The sequence below is a fragment of the Pelodiscus sinensis genome, chromosome 21 (genome assembly GCF_049634645.1).
Source record: "Pelodiscus sinensis isolate JC-2024 chromosome 21, ASM4963464v1, whole genome shotgun sequence".
NCBI classification, from domain to species: domain Eukaryota; kingdom Metazoa; phylum Chordata; order Testudines; family Trionychidae; genus Pelodiscus; species Pelodiscus sinensis.
Window position 1 is genome coordinate 5252436 of NC_134731.1, and position 17248 is coordinate 5269683.

Below are 17248 nucleotides of genomic sequence, written 5' to 3' on the forward strand. Positions count from 1 at the left end.
TACTGTGTTTTCTTCTGAAATTAATCTGGATGAAGATACTTCACACAAAATCCATGTCACTTCTTACGTTTTGCTATGAGAAGCTGTAGTCAAGAGGAAGGAGTTAGACTGAATGTCCAGGCAAATCAGGGGTGTCTATAGCCTCCTGTGTGCTTCATACAAACCCAAATTGCCCAGGGTTGAATTCAGTGGCCTTGAATCTCTTGCCTGTATACATATTAGCAGGGTGAACTCCATCTGCATTAAACCAGCTTTGTGTGGGAAGGAAGGAATTTCACTCTGAATGATTTCCACTGGTAATTATATTTTACAAAAACTTTGTAGTTTCTTGAGTTTCAGTGATTATCATGTACAAAAAAAAATGCTTGGTGTTAAAAACAAAAGGAATTTTCCTTCTCTCTACTTGTACTTACTATATAGCAAGATTTTTCCATCAGTCTGCTCAGGGCCACAAGTTCTAACTCACTCAGGATTCTGCTGACTACATTCCCTTGGAGAGTTCTCAGAGATGGTAATTAATATGGATAACACTGCCCAAAATGAGTTGACAGGAGTCCATTCAGTTTGGAAAATATATACTCAGCAACCCTTTTTATCCCTCCCTTTTACTTTTGATAAAAAGATATAAATAGCACTATGGGAAAATAAAAGCTCTGGCCCTCTTAAGAGGAAGTCTCTTGTTTGAGTCTTAGAGGCCTTCACAAACCCGAGGAAAATATGCAGTTTGCTCTGGGGTTGCTGTTTGTAGGTGTTGCTATGTCTCACCCTAAGCAGGTGAATGGAATAGATTTGTCATTGTTCTGGCTGAGCAGCCCTCATTATTTCCAAATTGAAATCTCGTAGACTCAGATAAATATTTGACAGTCTCCAAGGAAATTTTGACATTTTTCAAACTAAGCCTCCACACAGAATATCGAAGGAAGCTGATGTTTTAAATGAAAACATCTGTAGGTGTCTTTTAAAATGTATTAAAACCTATAATACAGAGAAGCAATCATACATTGTTACATATACCTTGGCATAGCAGTTAGCCAAATGAAACCTGGGCCTCCATGAAGGGCCATATTATTTGTAGATAAGTGAGGTTTAAATACATGTTAAATTATGCAAATTCAAGAATAAAAAATATGAAAAGAGAGAGAGAAATAAAAGCTGATGTCCTGGACCAGAACAAAATGTTGTATGGGTAACTTAACATGAAGCAATTCCATCTCACATAACTCACTAATAATCATGGTTTTGCAAACGCATGACTGCGTCAATAAATGTGAAGGGTTGCTGTGCTGAATAAAAAAAAATAGTTGGAGCAATGCACACAGCTGAAGGAGGTTTCATTACAAAGGGTCAGATAGTAATTTGTGACTAATATTCTCAGTGAGAATCACTTAGAAGTTACTTGGAAGAATTTAATAATTGACTGCTTTTCCGTACCTGGCCCTGACTAATGTCATGTGGGGAGACCATTATACATTGAGAGCAATAGAGGAATCTTTGGAAGATCTATGACAGAGAGTTTGGGGATGGATTCCTGATGTTTTGACTGAAGTTTAAATTATACTTTTGATTTTAAACTGTTCAGATTAGTATAGGATTAACAAACAAGTTGGATTGTAACCTGGTGCTTCTGATGTCCACCTCTGCATGAATCTACACTGAAAAGGCTTTTTTAGGGGCCCACCAAGCTTATTGCTCTATATAATGCAAAAAGTAGGGGGACTTGATATTTGCCCTAATTTGTCTTCTAACCTCAATTTCTCTTTAAGAGGCACAATTGGTTCTGCTGGGTGAAGGAGGAGGATGGAATCTGTGGAGTCTTCTTCTATTCAGATTAGTTAAGAGTTCAAAGGTTTGCATGTGGAAGGCAACCTTTCTGATTGACAGATTCACGCAGGAAAGGTCCTTACCGTAAAAGAAAAAGATATAATTGAAACCACTCATATGAAAGTAAGAGAGTGGAGTTAGTATATTCAGAGTGACTCTGAGGTTTTGAGACCATGAGTTATGAGTTCTAAGTGGAATTGGTCATGAGATTTACTAATCTTTAGTCTGCCTTTAGTTTGATTTTTTTTTTTAAAGAAAGAAGGCTTTAAAGATGATTTAGAGGTTGATTTCTTGTTTGACCAGAGAACCCAAGATTACATAACATGTAACTTACAGTTGTAGCAGTCATGGCTGATATAAAGATCCATAGTGGTTTGAAAGAAAAGACTGACAGAGCATTCAAAATAGCCACTAGATTTCACAGAAAAGATCCCAAAGACCCAGTGCACCATTTTTCCAAAAACAGACATACAGTTACAGTAATTGGCTTTTACCCAATCAGATAAACCATAAAATAAAATTTGTAGATTGAGACATCTAATGGACTGATCACCTGGCTACAAACAAGGAACTTCTGAATTCTAGTTCCAGTTCTATGGTCGCTAAGGGCATAATTTTCCAACATGGTCTTTAATTTGGGTACCTCTTGTTTTAAGTATCCAGCTGCTAGAGACATTTAGAGCCTGGTTTTTAGTGATGTTGAAGACCTACATCTAGTGCTGATAATTTAGAGCCTGTAAGGATCAGGCTCCAGGTGTCCAGAGATGGGCATTACTAACCCCCCCTCCATCCATCCCCTCCCCTCCCCTCTGTTCCAAAATCTGATTTGTCAATTTTATGTGTTCACTTTTTTTGATTGTATCCCTTTGGTATATATGGTCATGTCAGTTTTCTTCCACAATTTGATCTGAGGAAGTGGGTCTGGCCCACGAAAGCTCATCGCCTAATAAACCATCTTGTTAGTCTTTAAAGTGCTGCCTAGTCCTGTCTTTTGTTTCAGCAAGACCAGACTAACATGGCTACATCTCTATTACCCAAATACTGAGGCACTCAAGATCAAAGGCTACACCCAAAAGCTTGGGCCTTACCTCTTTGTGTTTCACTTTCTTCATCTGTAACAGATGATACTTATCTACTTCTCTCTCATGGGTATTTTGATGACTAGGTGATGTTGGTTCAGCACTTTGAAAATGTTGAATATTACATGGTTTGGGCTCTCGTAGCCATGTTGATCACAGGATATTAGAGACTAAGTGGGTGAGATGATATCTTTTATTAGACCTACCTCTGTTGGTGAAAGACACAAGCTTTTGAGCTTAAACAAGCTCTTCTTCAGGTCATCTCTGTGTAACATTAGTCTCTCACCAACAGATGTAAGTACAATAAAAGATATTATCTCCTGTCCTTTATATCTTGTTGATAAAAGTATTGCGTATTAATAAAATCGCTGAACAAAAATAGAGACCTGTCTTAAACTAGCTACTAATAGAAGACCTTTGACACCTGTGGATGAAAAGTAATGTGGAAATATAAATATCACTTCAGAAATTGCACTTTTCTTTCCATACACATTGGTGAAGCACTGTCATTTACACATTTGGCTGACACTAGAAATGATTTGTATGAAATAAATGGGAATCTCGCCACCATCTGCTGCAATGAGTCAGCCCTGTTATTGACAGTGAGTGAGAGACTGGAGAGTTTAGAAACTGGCACAAACTTTGCAAAGATAACCAATCAGCCAACATTAGGGACAAAAATGTCTGCCTGGTGTCTCCCACTAACAGTGGTGCAATTAAGCTTTACTTCCAGCACTGAAGATTCTTGGAGCAGCACTGAGATAGCAGCAGGAGTGAGATGAAATTCCACATGATTCAGCCACAATGACAGCTGACTCAGCTCCAGTTCAGCACTGCGACATTAACGATTGAGTAATTTACAGCTGTGAGGGGGTGGATCAGCAGCCGCAGGCCTCTCCTTTTTTTAATCTCAAGCAGCAATTACTGATGATGCTGACACTGTGCACACTCCTCGCAGGGGAAGGTATTTAACATCTCAGCACAGCTAACGGTTTCTCTCCATTTGTCCTTCGGGAGGATTTTCTGAATTGTAATGAACAGGTGACATTAAAATCAATAGGGTTTCTCTCTTAAATTGTCCATTGGAAAGAGTGGACAGTGGACTCTGTGAATGAAGTTCCCTGATGGAAGATATGATTTGGACAATGCTGGCATTGTGTTCTTGTTTCACATGCTGCCCATCAGTGGTTTTTGCTGACATATTATAAGTATCTGTTTCAGAAGACCAGCTAGGTCCATCTGTATTTGCACCACCTGCTTCCAAGACTTCATGAACTAAAAAGTTCAATCTTCTTCCATTAGTAATAAGGAGGCTATTCCTTCCTCAGCCTTGCTATGGCTTATTGAGCAGAACATGGTAGGACCAAAGACTGGGGGGCATCCAGGGTCTTTCCTATTTCTCTCTGTATCTGTTCCTGCTCATACATACCCAGAATAACAAAAGTCTGAAAGTAATTACACGGAAAAATTGAGGCTCAGAGTTGCAAAGTTTATGAAATTAAAATAAAAAAAACTTATCCACAGTGAAAAATAAACAGAGCGAGAAATTGATCCCGGGAGTCCTGTTGGCTAACCACTAGAAGCCTAACACTACCAATGATGTTAACTAGGCCATCAATAGTAGATGCTTCTTACTGATATTTATGCTGTTCTGTGAAATAGATGTGGAAGGGTTCCCACCTCTCCTTTTTTCCTCTGGATAAAAGGGCTGACTGGAATCACTAGCCACAAAGACTTCTGCCGAAAGTGGACCCTAGAGATCCAGAGCGATGAAAACGTAATATGAAAAGACCCTTAGATGAGTTCAGTTCTCCCATGTTGATGTGCTGCTTTTTTCTTCAGTGAAAGAAGCTAACTAGCCTTTCACAACTGCAGAATGGGTGCCTGACTCGAGACACATTAAGAATGATTGATTACTTTAGGGAGTTACAGCTCACTTTCCCCTTAATTGAAGGCTGCCCTGAACTTTTCACCTGCTACACAGATTTCTTTTGGGATCAACCTACTTTGGCACCTGAAAATAAAATAATATTAAATTTTGGACATGTTTCAGTTAATACACCATTTGAATGAAAACCCATTTATACGCTGAAAAGAAATGTTATAAACCCCCTGCTTTATTCCTTACTGCATAGCTACAGTTCCATACAAGAGTAACTTTATTGACCAGAAACTAGAGCAAAACATTGTGAATCATGCCTCTTGAGTTGCTTTTTAGTTTTGCAACTCATATGCACTGTGAAGTATTTAAATCCAGACATTGTAGGAACCATGCATCCTCTTGTCTGGAACTGCAATGGGTTCTTATCTTAGGTAGCATATAATCTTCTCATTCTTTGCCTCTTGCTGATGGCACAGGAGTAGCTAGGATACAATCAATCAGCTCTTCAGTGGAGAATGCTAATTATGTTGTATGTGGCTTTCTCTTTGGAACCAGAAGGCAGGGTTTCCGAGTTGGATGCGTGTCTTAGTTGCCTGCCCACCGTGATTTTATTTTTTTATAATGTACATGAGTGACAAATTCTCGCTTAATAGCATTCTTAGAAAGCCTTTGATTTCTCTTTGCCTCCTCAGAGATAGAGACTGTGAAGCTAGCCCGCTCGGTTTTCAGCAAACTCCACGAGATCTGCAGCAGCTGGGTGAAAGACTTTCCACTTCAAAGGAAACCCCAGCGCTACTATGAGACATCCATCCATGCCATCAAAAACATGCGCAGGAAGATGGAAGACAAGCATGTCTGCATTCCTGACTTCAACATGCTCTTCAATCTCGAGGTAAAGGGCACTGCTGTAAGTCAGCTAGCCTACTGAATGTGGATTTGGGGAAATTAGTAAGCATTTTACCATGAAAACTAAAGACTTGTATATGATGGACTTAGATAGTTGGGATCCAAGAGACATACACCTTGTCTATGTTAGATCATCGAGTGAGCTACAAATATTTATGGGAGCCATAGAAGGGCCATAGCCTACACGGGGTATAGGATGAAATCGCAGCTTTCATAGATAACGAGCGAAAATGTATCTTACTAAACAATTAATGACTGAATTTGTGCCTCTCCTGTCCTATTGGAGCCATGTGTCCAGTTACTATGTGGCCTCCCCCCACTCCCCACTGGAATCTGCATTTTATGTAAGATTTTAATCTTTCGTTTTGGACTGGTGTTGTCCTGTGGTTTAGATTGCTGGTGGCCTTCTTATAGCCAATAAAGTTGATTTCTGCTGGTAATAAAAGAGAAGAGAGAACAGTCTAGCATGCACTCAACTTCATGGAGGCTGAGAGCAACAGGGTTCTGTGAGGCTCCTAGGCTTTAGTGGTCTGAGAGTCAGCAGTGACATAGCATTCCCACGTGGCAGCCCGGGCAGTGTATTGCTGAGCAGTAAGCAGAGTCAGGATCCTGCTTGATTGAAAATTGACCAGATAGCAGTGAATCATAGAGAAACAGGTGATGGCGTAACTCATAGCTTGTTACTGCTGTCCAGTTTTGCCTGCAGAGCCAGGTCTGTGCTGCTGCACTATCATGTTTCTTGGGAAAAACATCAATAAATCAAAAGCAGGAGGAGATATGGTAAAAATCAGTCCTCCTGGGAGAAGAGATTCACACACAGAAAAAGCCATATATATACCAGCACCAACTTGTTCATAGATCCTGACCCAGGTTTATCTTCAGCCATCTCTTCACATCACTTATCAGTAAAACCCTCATGCAAACTTCTCTTCAGTTGTAAAATCTCAAACATTGTGAAATAGCAAGTGTGTGAAGTAGCACGAATTATGCAAACTGGATCGGTCTGATGAATAAATTGAGCTTTGTCTGTTTAATAACCATTTTGTTACACCCAACCATAGTTGTTGCCTTTAAAATGTATTGTGTTAATGCAAACTGAGGTACGTCTGTTTCCTTTGTCTATCAATTGTCATGTTTATTCACTCATTTGTCTTGGAGCCCATCATTTAAAAATTACAATGTATAAATACTGTAGTACTTTAGATGGCTGCGAAGGTTGAGTGGTTGGTGTGTGTTGTGTATGTACTGGGTGCAGAAACTGGTGTCTCTTGCTACTGGACCATTTGGTCTGTGAGCAGTTTGGACAAGGCAAGAAGCCTCAGTTAAAGATGAGGGATTCTGCCTATTTTGATCACACTTAATTACCTGATGAGACTGAACATATGAATTAGACACCTGAACTGATGCGGATTGAATAAAAACTGGTTTCCTTGTTTAAGGTCTTAGTATTTTACCTCTAAAAACCTGAATTCAGCTGTGGATTTATGCATTTTGCTTGCAGCACATGGTGGTCTCCTGCTGCCTGGCTGATCTGCTCACAAAGCCTTGCTACACTTTTATGTGAATGACAGATTTTATTCAGGAAAAGTGTAGGCATTGACTAACTGAAGGTATCACCAAACAGATGCGAGGTGCATTAGCAGAGCTATGCAGGAGGTGTAGTATCTGTCCATTCTAAGCTAGTGGAAATTGTCAGCTATATAATCTAACTGTGTATGCATAGTCCCACCACATTATGATAAATATAGAATTTGTATAGCCAAGTTCTGCCTCTCTAATTGCATTATACCACTAATGTAAAAGCATGGGGGGAGGGGAAATGCCAGTAATCGCAAATTAAATCTTAGTCCAGTTAACCAGTTGTGCACTGCTTGTCTTCATCAGTTTTTTATTCATGTTTGTCTCTTGGCAGGATCAAGAGGAGCAAGCTTATTTTGCAGTATTTGATGGGCATGGAGGGGTGGATGCTGCCATCTATGCCTCAATCCATCTCCATGTGAACATGGTACACCAAGAAATGTTTCAGCAGGATCCAGCGGAGGCGCTGTGTAGGGCATTCCGGGTGACAGATGAACGCTTTGTACAGAAAGCAGCCAGAGAGGTGAGTTAGAAGAATTTTAGAAAGAAAGGGAGAATTTTGGACTCTGAAGATATAGCTTTTATTTAAAAATTAAAGAAAATAAAGTAACTTTCAAGCTGGGGAAAGGTGGAAAGCAAACGCCCTCCATACCCAAATTCAACAACCCTGTTCCAGATAGGACTTGATAATCATCTGTCCCTTTCGTTCCTGTACAACCACATCTCTTGCTTCCTCTGACCTGGTGTGTTGAGCTATGCAGGTGGTGCAAGTATAATGCCTGCCCATGCTAAGCAGGAACTTCGCTTTTTCTGCAGCCAGTGCTTGACATTGAGCCTCCCTGGCTCGTGTTCATTAGAGCTCATGCATGGCACCTTTGTAATGAACCTGGAAAGCAGGAAACCTACCACTGTCTTTGAACCAGTCTTCAGGGTGATAAATCACCAGGCGGCCTGGGATTACTATGAATCAGTGAGCCCTCACTGGAGGACTGGGAAATGACAGTGTTGGATTTGGAGAGGAGTAATGTGCATTTGTCCTGCCTCTCATGAAGTTGGAGTTAAAGTAGGGAACAAAAGGCCCCTGGGTGTGCAAGGGATGTGCATTATCCTGTGCCCAGCACTCTCTCTCAGGAGTCAAATTGGAATCTTTGTCTTCATGTTGCTTTATTAGTGGATGTTACTGACTTAACATGATGTGAAAGGAAACAACTAATGCTTATAAAAATGTACATTGGATTGAACCTTACTTATTAGTCACCTCGGGCATCTAGAACTGCAGCGAGCATATCGATAGCACCATGCAAAATTCACGGAGTCACTGTCTAAAACCTGCTGGCTCTGAACAAATTGGAAAGACTAAATTTCTGCATCCAGCTGAAGTAGTTTTAGTAGAATTAGTCATTGTAACCAGTTAAGCAGAAGTATTCGTAGCTTTGCACACACAAGCTTTAACCTGGGACAAGCAGCAGCAAAGGATTTGTTAGCATGTAGGTATGTACGTAAGGCATGATGCTGCAGTCTTGGTGCACACACGATACCCACTAACTTTGGGAGTCATGTGCATGTACAGACACCTTTTGAATTCTTAAGCTTGAAGTCAGTAAACTCAAAGACATTGGCTTTGAGGGAGAAAAAGGAATGGTAGAAAATGTAGGGCAAATACAGCCTCTTTTCCCCAACATTAGAACAACCTGCTTGTTTGAATGTCATGTTCTGCTTTGAGTGAAGTGGTAAAAGCTGGTCCCAGGCATTTCACTGCTCAGTTCACCTTCACTTGCTCTTTAAAACATGTGGGTGGTATGTTTTCCAGAGTCTGCGATGTGGCACCACTGGTGTGGTAACGTTCATCCGAGGAAATATGCTGCATGTGGCTTGGCTTGGCGACTCCCAGGTTATGCTTGTGAGACGGGGCCAAGCCGTGGAACTAATGAAACCCCATAAACCGGACAGAGAGGTGAGAATGGCCTGGTTCAGCTGAAGGCGGATAGCTTTCCATTTTTCATATTTATTTTCTGACTTCCAATATTTGTGACTGTTGTCTTAACGCAAAAGAGCTTTTGTACTATTGATCACTGGCTTGTCTCTCTCCTTTGGAATAGCAGAGAGAGCACCTGTCCAGATACTCCAGTTGCTTTGGATAAGACTATTGACTTGTCAGCCTCTTGTTCTGACCTGGGGAGGGGAGCAGGATAGAACTCCAGAAAGTGAAGCAGCAATCTGTGCAGTGTGGGCTCATGTGAAAACACCAATGCACTGATGAAAGTACCCAGAGCCTAATGACAAGAGACCTGATCAGCTCTTACGTTGCCTTGCGGTTTAGGACGAGAAGAAGCGCATCGAGGCCCTTGGAGGCTGCGTGGTCTGGTTTGGGGCCTGGAGAGTGAATGGGAGTTTGTCCGTCTCCAGAGCTATTGGTAGGAAATATACTTTAAAATTCTTGCACCCATTTCTCTTCCCTGATTTAACTATCAATGGGTTTCTGTTGAGCACACTGTTAATACAATAGATAAATGGAACCAGGAATAACTGTGTCAATTTTTCTCAAAAACAGATGCTGGTCTAGCCTGTTATTCCAAGCAACTCCCCTAATTTTGGGAAAGAGTAATTGGTTCCAGGTCTGAGACAATGAATAAAAGGCTTCCAGCAGGGCACCTGTCACTCAGCATGCCTGTCAAAAATCTGAGCTTTAAAATATCTTTGCTTTCAATTTCTCCAGGGGATGCGGAGCACAAGCCATATATCTGTGGAGATGCAGACTCCGCCTCCACCGTACTGGATGGGTCTGAAGACTACCTCATTTTAGCCTGCGATGGCTTCTACGACACAGTAAATCCTGATGAGGCAGTGAAGGTGGTGGCTGACCACCTGAAGGAGAATAATGGGGATAGCAGCATGGTGGCGCACAAATTAGTGGCATCGGCACGAGATGCTGGCTCGAGTGACAACATCACAGTCATTGTGGTATTTCTCAGGGACATGAATACAGCAGTCAATGTGAGTGAGGAATCAGAGTGGATGGAGAACTCTTTTCAAGGAGGACAAGATGATAACGGGGAAGATAAAGAAAACCATGGAGACTGCAAACGGCCGTGGCCTCAACATCAGTGCTCAGCACCTGCAGATCTAGGGTATGATGGGCGAGTGGATTCCTTCACTGATAGAACTAGCTTAAGCATAGGGTCCAACATTAACCTGTTTGAAAACCAAGGCTATTTAGACCTGAGGAAAACAGAAGCAAGCCAATCTCAAAATGTCAAACATTTGATACCAATTCAAGTGTTTAGTCCTGGCCTACCAAAGGGAGTGAGCTTGGTTAATGGCTTAACAGCAAAGAATGAATCTCTAAAAAGCACTGCATCTTCAGTGTCTGGACAGACAGCTCCAAGGGGATATTCTGCTTCTCTGAGTTCCACAGGGCAGCACATTTACAGAATGGATGGTTTATCTCCTCTCTTTTCTGGATTGGAAGAGAAACAGTTCAGATCTTTGGGGAAAAGAGCCTCTGCTTTCTCTAACATCTACTTCTATAATGCTAAGAGGCTACGTGGAGCCAGGCTCAAACCAAAGTTTCACACACATCTCTTTGCTCACAAACCTTCCCCTATGGAAGGATTAGGTCCATCCTTACCTGTCCGAAGTGGCAGTAAAACTAGGATGTCGGTAAGAAGTTCTCTGTGGTGGAGGATGAATAGTTTTAGAGGTCATGGTGAGAATATGCTCTTGAATCTAAGACAGAGTAATTGTGCACCAGATCCACACCTCTATCAGCGATGCAAAATATAACCATCCTCCTTGTACGCCCCCCTTCAGACTAGTTTAGAAATGGCATCAAAAAATCAAAAGGTAAGCATTTCAGAACTATTATGGTTCCCCATCAAACTCAGCTCAGATGTAAATAGTACAAGAAGTTAAAAAAAATTGTCACAATAAAACTGGTTGTGGTGCCACTCTAAGTACATCCACACAAACACATTCATGTAAGTCGCTATACTCTCACTCACTAGACAAGCTGGTTAGTTGGCTCAGGAGAATAGACACAGTTAGAAACAGTTAAAATGCAGCTTAAAATAAAAAGCTGAACCTGCCTGTCGTATGTCTATGGAGCAATATTTTCAGAAAACTATCCTGTTTTAGATTGCTAAATTTTGTAAAGGGTGGGGGGATAGATTCCATAGAAGTCCAGGTGGAGTTTTTTTTTCTTACTTTCCTTTGTTTATTCAGACTAATATTGAGAGAAATCTCTAGGAAAATCATCCACTTTGCAGGTAAAAGACTAAAAGCCATACAGGGTATTAACAGGTAATTTATGAATGGAGAGACTCATTCTGTAAAATCAACTCTGTGATAGGACTCAGATTAGGATTCATAGAATTAATTTAGCTATTATTTCCTATAACATAAAATGTGGAATATGAAAGTGTATTTTTTTAAAAATTATTCCCTCTGGCTAGAGATGCAGTATATGGGGATTTCACAACTTTTTGGTGCTTCTAGTGGTATTTTTATTATTTGTCAGATAGGAGGCTGTTGTCAACTGGCTTTAATCTAACAAGACTATGGTTAATAGCTATGAGCCAACCTCCTATCATCACACCTTCATCTCAGGTGTTGAAAGAAACAGAGTCTGTTGAGATGATGTCCAGGTACAATATGCTGTCACAAACCTGATCAAACCATAGAACTACTTGCTAAGAATAACCACCAGTTTGACCAGGTTAGTTTCTAGACTACAAGGGCATACTTTAAAGTGGAAGTTTTTAGGGATGATAAAATGCTGGAATGAGTGTGACTCTGCTACCGAATTCTTGCTACTGCCAATAGATTCAGAGAATGGATGAGACTGCTGTTGTAACCCTGAGTGACTGGAAATGCTGTGGATGTAGATGAATGAGGGTGGTTGCTTTGTTTAGCTGAGATCATAAAACGCACTGACAATCCAGGGCTCTGCTCCAGTGAATTTAGAAAGATGAAAAATGTGGGTTGCTCATTTGTTTTTTTTATCCCAGTGAGCAAAGCATTATTAAAAAAAAAAAAAAAAAAAAAAAAAAAAAACCCTAACCTGTCCTTGAAGTGATGTTTTACTCTTAAAGGAACAGTTAATTAGAACACAAAAGTAATCCAAAACTGTTCCAGTTGAGTGTGTCACACAAAATATTAGGTATCCTGCCACTGTTATTTGCTACAATAACTAAGTATGAGAATAGTCATTTAGCACTGGTATGAATATAAAATGCATTTCTCCAATGACATTTAATTTTAGCAGCATCACTTTAAAAATCAGCCTTACAGTTAACTAGAACTTGTTAAAATATTTACATGTTAAGCAGTCTAGAGAGTCTCCTAAATTATTTGAAAGCATAAGACTTGAACTTTACTCATCTCAGTTTGCTCTTTGTCAGTCTTTTGAAAATCATTGATAAAATAATGAAAAGCTGTAAGCAAACAGGAGCTGAAATGTGGTTTAGATTCCTTTAATTATTTTGCAGTTTCTTTAAGCTATAAATATAATTAAGGAACTTCTGGATCTTACATCTGTCATCTTATAAAGCCTTAGATGTTAACATTCTCTTCAGATGTGATGTATGTTTTTAATCAGATTTACTAAGGAAATTTTTTTAAAACCACTAAATAGTAAAGTATGCAATTTTGGGCATCTTGCTGTTGCCTTTTAATTATTTAAACTTTTCACATTAATATAGAAAATGTATTGAAAGTCTCTTCTGTTTGATAGTTGTACTTTTACAGGAAGGTGATGTAAGTGCAATTTCTTGTCTCACTAAATATGTCACGATAAAAATGATGGATGATAGAACTTCCCAGTGTGCACAACTGGCTGAAAAGTACTGGACTGAGTGTATGCTCTCTTGTCAAGGGTGTAGTTCTTTAGGTGTGTGTTCATAAATGATCATTTCTGCTTCTCAGACCATTTAGGAGGGAAATTGCCATCATAGTTCCTGTGTGGTCCGGTGCAAATATTGTATAAATATAGCAAGTGTTCATTTCTTCACTATATACATTTAGAGTAGATAGGAACCATTTGTAAGGTAAGTCTTTTAAAATGCTATAATACATATAAAAGTAGTGGTTATTGGTCTGATATATGCTGCTCTTGATTCTACACACTAGACAAAAAAGCAGTGCTTTGTGAAATGCAATGTTTTCTCTTAATGCCACTAGTGAATAGGAAGTAGTTCTCTTCAGTTCAAAATCCTGTGCCCTTATTTGCTGCTTGCTAACGTAAGCAATAAGTTCCCCTCTAATTAATAGTATTTAAATGTTCCGTATCTTGTACTTTGATCGTCTATCTGGTGATAATGTAAAAAGAGAAAGAAATATAAAAGTATCTATATAATGTATTTATTAACTGTTAATTCTAAGATTGTCTGTGATGTGTGTTTTGTAATTTTATTGTGTATCTTAGTGGTGACATTTGTATAACCTTTCCAATAAAGAGCTGAAGTATCCCTTTTTCAAGTTAACACAATCTCATCAGTTTCAGTTTACCTATTAAACATCCTTTGCAGGAAACAAAAGGTAGGTAGTGAATATAAAAAATAATTGTGTTGGTTTTGAGAAATGGACTTCAGGCTTTTTGTCTGAGGCTGTTCAGAACTCACTGGTATGCTATTCACTGTGAGTTTTAAAGGGATTCATGTAATCCCTCCTCTAATAGTTTCCAGTGTACACTTTTTAAATGTGCAACTCTGAGGAATGTCTGCTGTTGCAGAGAGCAGTATAGCACCAGACCAGGGAGCTGTTAACCCATTTCAATTTGCACTAAAGGTGGGTGGAAACATGTAAATAACTTTTATTTACCTAAAAGTGCCATCTATTGTCCTTTGCAAGTTAAAATAAATTCACTATTTAGTTTAGTTTGCAGTACAACATTTAAGGACAATGTCAAAGCAGATTTTAACTTATACCACATTTATAGTGGTATTTTGTGAGAAACTGCTCCATTTTTGGAACACTGTCAGTGAAAAATGCATTGTGTTATGGACAGAGAAACATGAGACACAAGAAATTCAGTGTTTACAGATATGACTGCTGTAGTTCAAATTCACTAAACTATTCTACCTTGCCACCTAGTAATTCCTACTCTAGCGGTGTCCTGCTGTAGCACTGAGAAAGATTGATCTAAATTAGTGGTGGTTTTAGCACCGTGTATTCACTCATTCAACACTAGTCACAAAGAAAAAGCCATTAAAGGGGATACTACAGCTTTGTTCATGCCTATAATTTAGGACAATCTTTCTTTGGATCATAACTCTGCAACAGCAAATAAAATGTTCTACCTTTCCAGCATGCAATAAATAGTGAAACATAAATACAACCTCTAACATAAATGTTCATGTCCTTTTCCAGTCATTGTTAATCAGGCTTAAAGCACTGTAGCTGCCAGCATTAAAACTTAAATCAGAGAAAATTCCCCTACAATGATTGCATCCAAGTATTTACACGATGATTGCATTTTTCTTGTTTTACTTGCATCTTTCTTTGAGGCATTTCTTTCAGTTTCTCCTAATTTGAAGGTAAACAGGAATACGGAAGATGGGCAGAGATTTATCCTGCCTTCTCAAAGTAGTAACTTGGTTTTAGAACTCCAAGGCTATGTCTACACTTGCGGCTTCTTGCGCAAGAATACGCAGAGTGTCTACACTGCCCGCCCGCTCTTGTGCAAGGAAATTTACAGTATAGCGTCATAAGAGAGGGCTTCTTGTGCAAGAGCTACACTCTTTTTTAACTAGCGTAACCCCTCTTGCACAGGAGCTCTTGCGCAAGAGGGCAGTGTGGACGCTCGGCAGGGATTTCTTGCGCAAGAAAGCCCTATGGCTAAAATGGCCGTCGGGGCTTTCTTGCACAAGAGAGCGTCCACACTGCCATGGGAGCTCTTGTGCAAAAGCACAGCGCACACATGGCAGTGTGGACTTTTTCTTGCACAAGAACCCTTGCGTAAGAAGCTGCGAGTGTAGACATAGCCCAAGTGTGTTGTCAGCTCCTACACTGGGTGCTTCTGTTAAATGATACTTGTGTTCTAATGTTCTTTATGAAGTGAGTAAGTTAAACCATTTTTATGCTACAGTGTTGGGATATTTCCATTTCAACCTTGTTCTACAGCTCATGAGGTCAGTTGTAATCTATGTAATAGTCATCCATATTTTATTTGTGTTTACAGATAAGGACTATGTTGAAATTTCATCAATATATTAATAAAACAATTTAAAACATTTTTCAATGGTTTATTTATTTAAAGGCAAATTCAATAGCAAACTCACTTGTGCTAAGATGCTTCTGTACAGTAATCTAGTAGGATTTTACTGTTTAACCCTAAATCGAGGCCATCAATTTGAATCCTAAACTACTTTACCTACCACTAACGCATCTGAGTGCCATACAGACAAGCTAGCAGAGTCACATGACCAGTGTGCTACAATTTAAGCAAAATTAGGAGCAGGTTGTAGCTCCAAGTGGTATCTTCTTACATGTCATGGGGAGCTACAATTGGATGTTCCCTTCTCTGTCATAATGAAGACTGGAATGAGTGTTAGTTTTAACTGTTTGTGCCATTTTCAGCAATAGCCCATTAATAGAAGCATAACAGTTGTCTACTTCAAGCTTGCATTTTTAAACATTGCTGTTAGTGTTACTTAGTCCTTGAAGCAGCAGTATAAAAAATTCTCAGAACTTTGGCTGTTGAGGGACAGTGGGGTGCTTCTGTAATGGCCTCCAGACCTGGCAGCAGTTGCTGAGATTGGTACATTAGCTGTTGGAGGATTTCTTTCCTAAGCTGTCATCACACTTCAACTAATACACACCAGCAGTCCCTCACACTCTATGCTATTGAATTAATTTCAGAATACTATACACTTTGCTCCCCAGGACTCCTTTCTCAAAGATCTTCTAGAATCTAGTCGAAAGGTTGCCCTAAATGCTATATTTTATAATAATCGGCTGCTTCTCATTTCTAAATTATCAAGCAGGAAAAGGGGTTCAGGACTTGGGAGATGTTCACAAGGGCTTCAGCTCTTTGACACATAAGCACAGGAATACAGATCCAATGGTTTGGATCCATAAAAGCAGCAACACAATAGCTGTTAAACTAGGAGAAAACTGACATTAGTAGAACACAGAGAACAAAGTTTATGGGCTTCTGAAATACTGGAATAACTGAAGACCTACCTGAGACACTTTATCACCTCCACTCTCACGTGCCTTAATCCGCTTGGAGCACGCTAGGATGGGAAGCAATTTACAGCAAAACCAGTGAAAGAGATAAATCAAATACACCGTAACATGAATTTAAAAGCACTTACGCTAAGGCAGGGACAGACAAGATATGGCCCATGGGCTGGATCTAAGTTTTTTAATCTGGCCGTGGCTTGCCCTGCCATGATCCTCAGGCATGGAGTAGTTGCACACCCCTCAGAGTGGCTGGCTGCTTCTTGTGGCTTCCTGTACCACGCAGGGTGGGGATGGAGTGGAAGGGAGGAGGCTTTATGTACTGCCTCTATCCCCAGCACAGTCTCTTAGCTCCTATTGGCCAGAAGCCTCCTCCCTCACCCTTTCACTCTTAGCACATGGCAGCAGAGAGCCACATGAAGCAGTCAGCTAATTTGAGTGGTATGGGGCTGCTGGCAGGCAGAGAGCCTGCCTGAGGGTCCCACTGGGCTGCTGGCCAGGAGCCACCTAGGTAATCACCTTCTAGCCACAGCCTGTCCCTGGGACCCCATCTCCTCCTGCACCCCAAATCTCTGTTCCAGGCCACCAAACCCTGCACCTGCTCCTACATCCCTCCCATGAGGCAGAATACTCTCCTGCACCTTCATTCCCTAGCCCAAGTTCCCTTCTGTGCCCAGCCTCCATCCCACAACCCGTGTCTCCTCCATATAAAAATGCAGCCCTTGACCATTTATCAAATTATTGCCCACCTCTGAACTAAGGCTAACATTCAACAGAATGCTTCTCTCCATATCATACAGTC

At 40.3% G+C, this 17248-nt stretch overlaps 1 protein-coding gene across 1 annotated transcript in view; it reads left to right on the top strand.

Moving 5' to 3' along the window:
• PPM1E (protein phosphatase, Mg2+/Mn2+ dependent 1E) overlaps window positions 1–12318 on the top strand; it is a 135301-nt gene extending 122983 nt beyond the window's left edge. The window contains exons 3-7 of the mRNA XM_075904681.1: window positions 5475–5674; window positions 7601–7789; window positions 9077–9220; window positions 9587–9680; window positions 9983–12318. Of these exons, the coding sequence (XP_075760796.1) occupies window positions 5475–5674; window positions 7601–7789; window positions 9077–9220; window positions 9587–9680; window positions 9983–11049 (1694 nt within the window). The 3' untranslated portion in view covers window positions 11050–12318. The remainder of the gene's footprint in view (window positions 1–5474; window positions 5675–7600; window positions 7790–9076; window positions 9221–9586; window positions 9681–9982) is intronic.
• Window positions 12319–17248: the final 4930 nt, after the last annotated feature.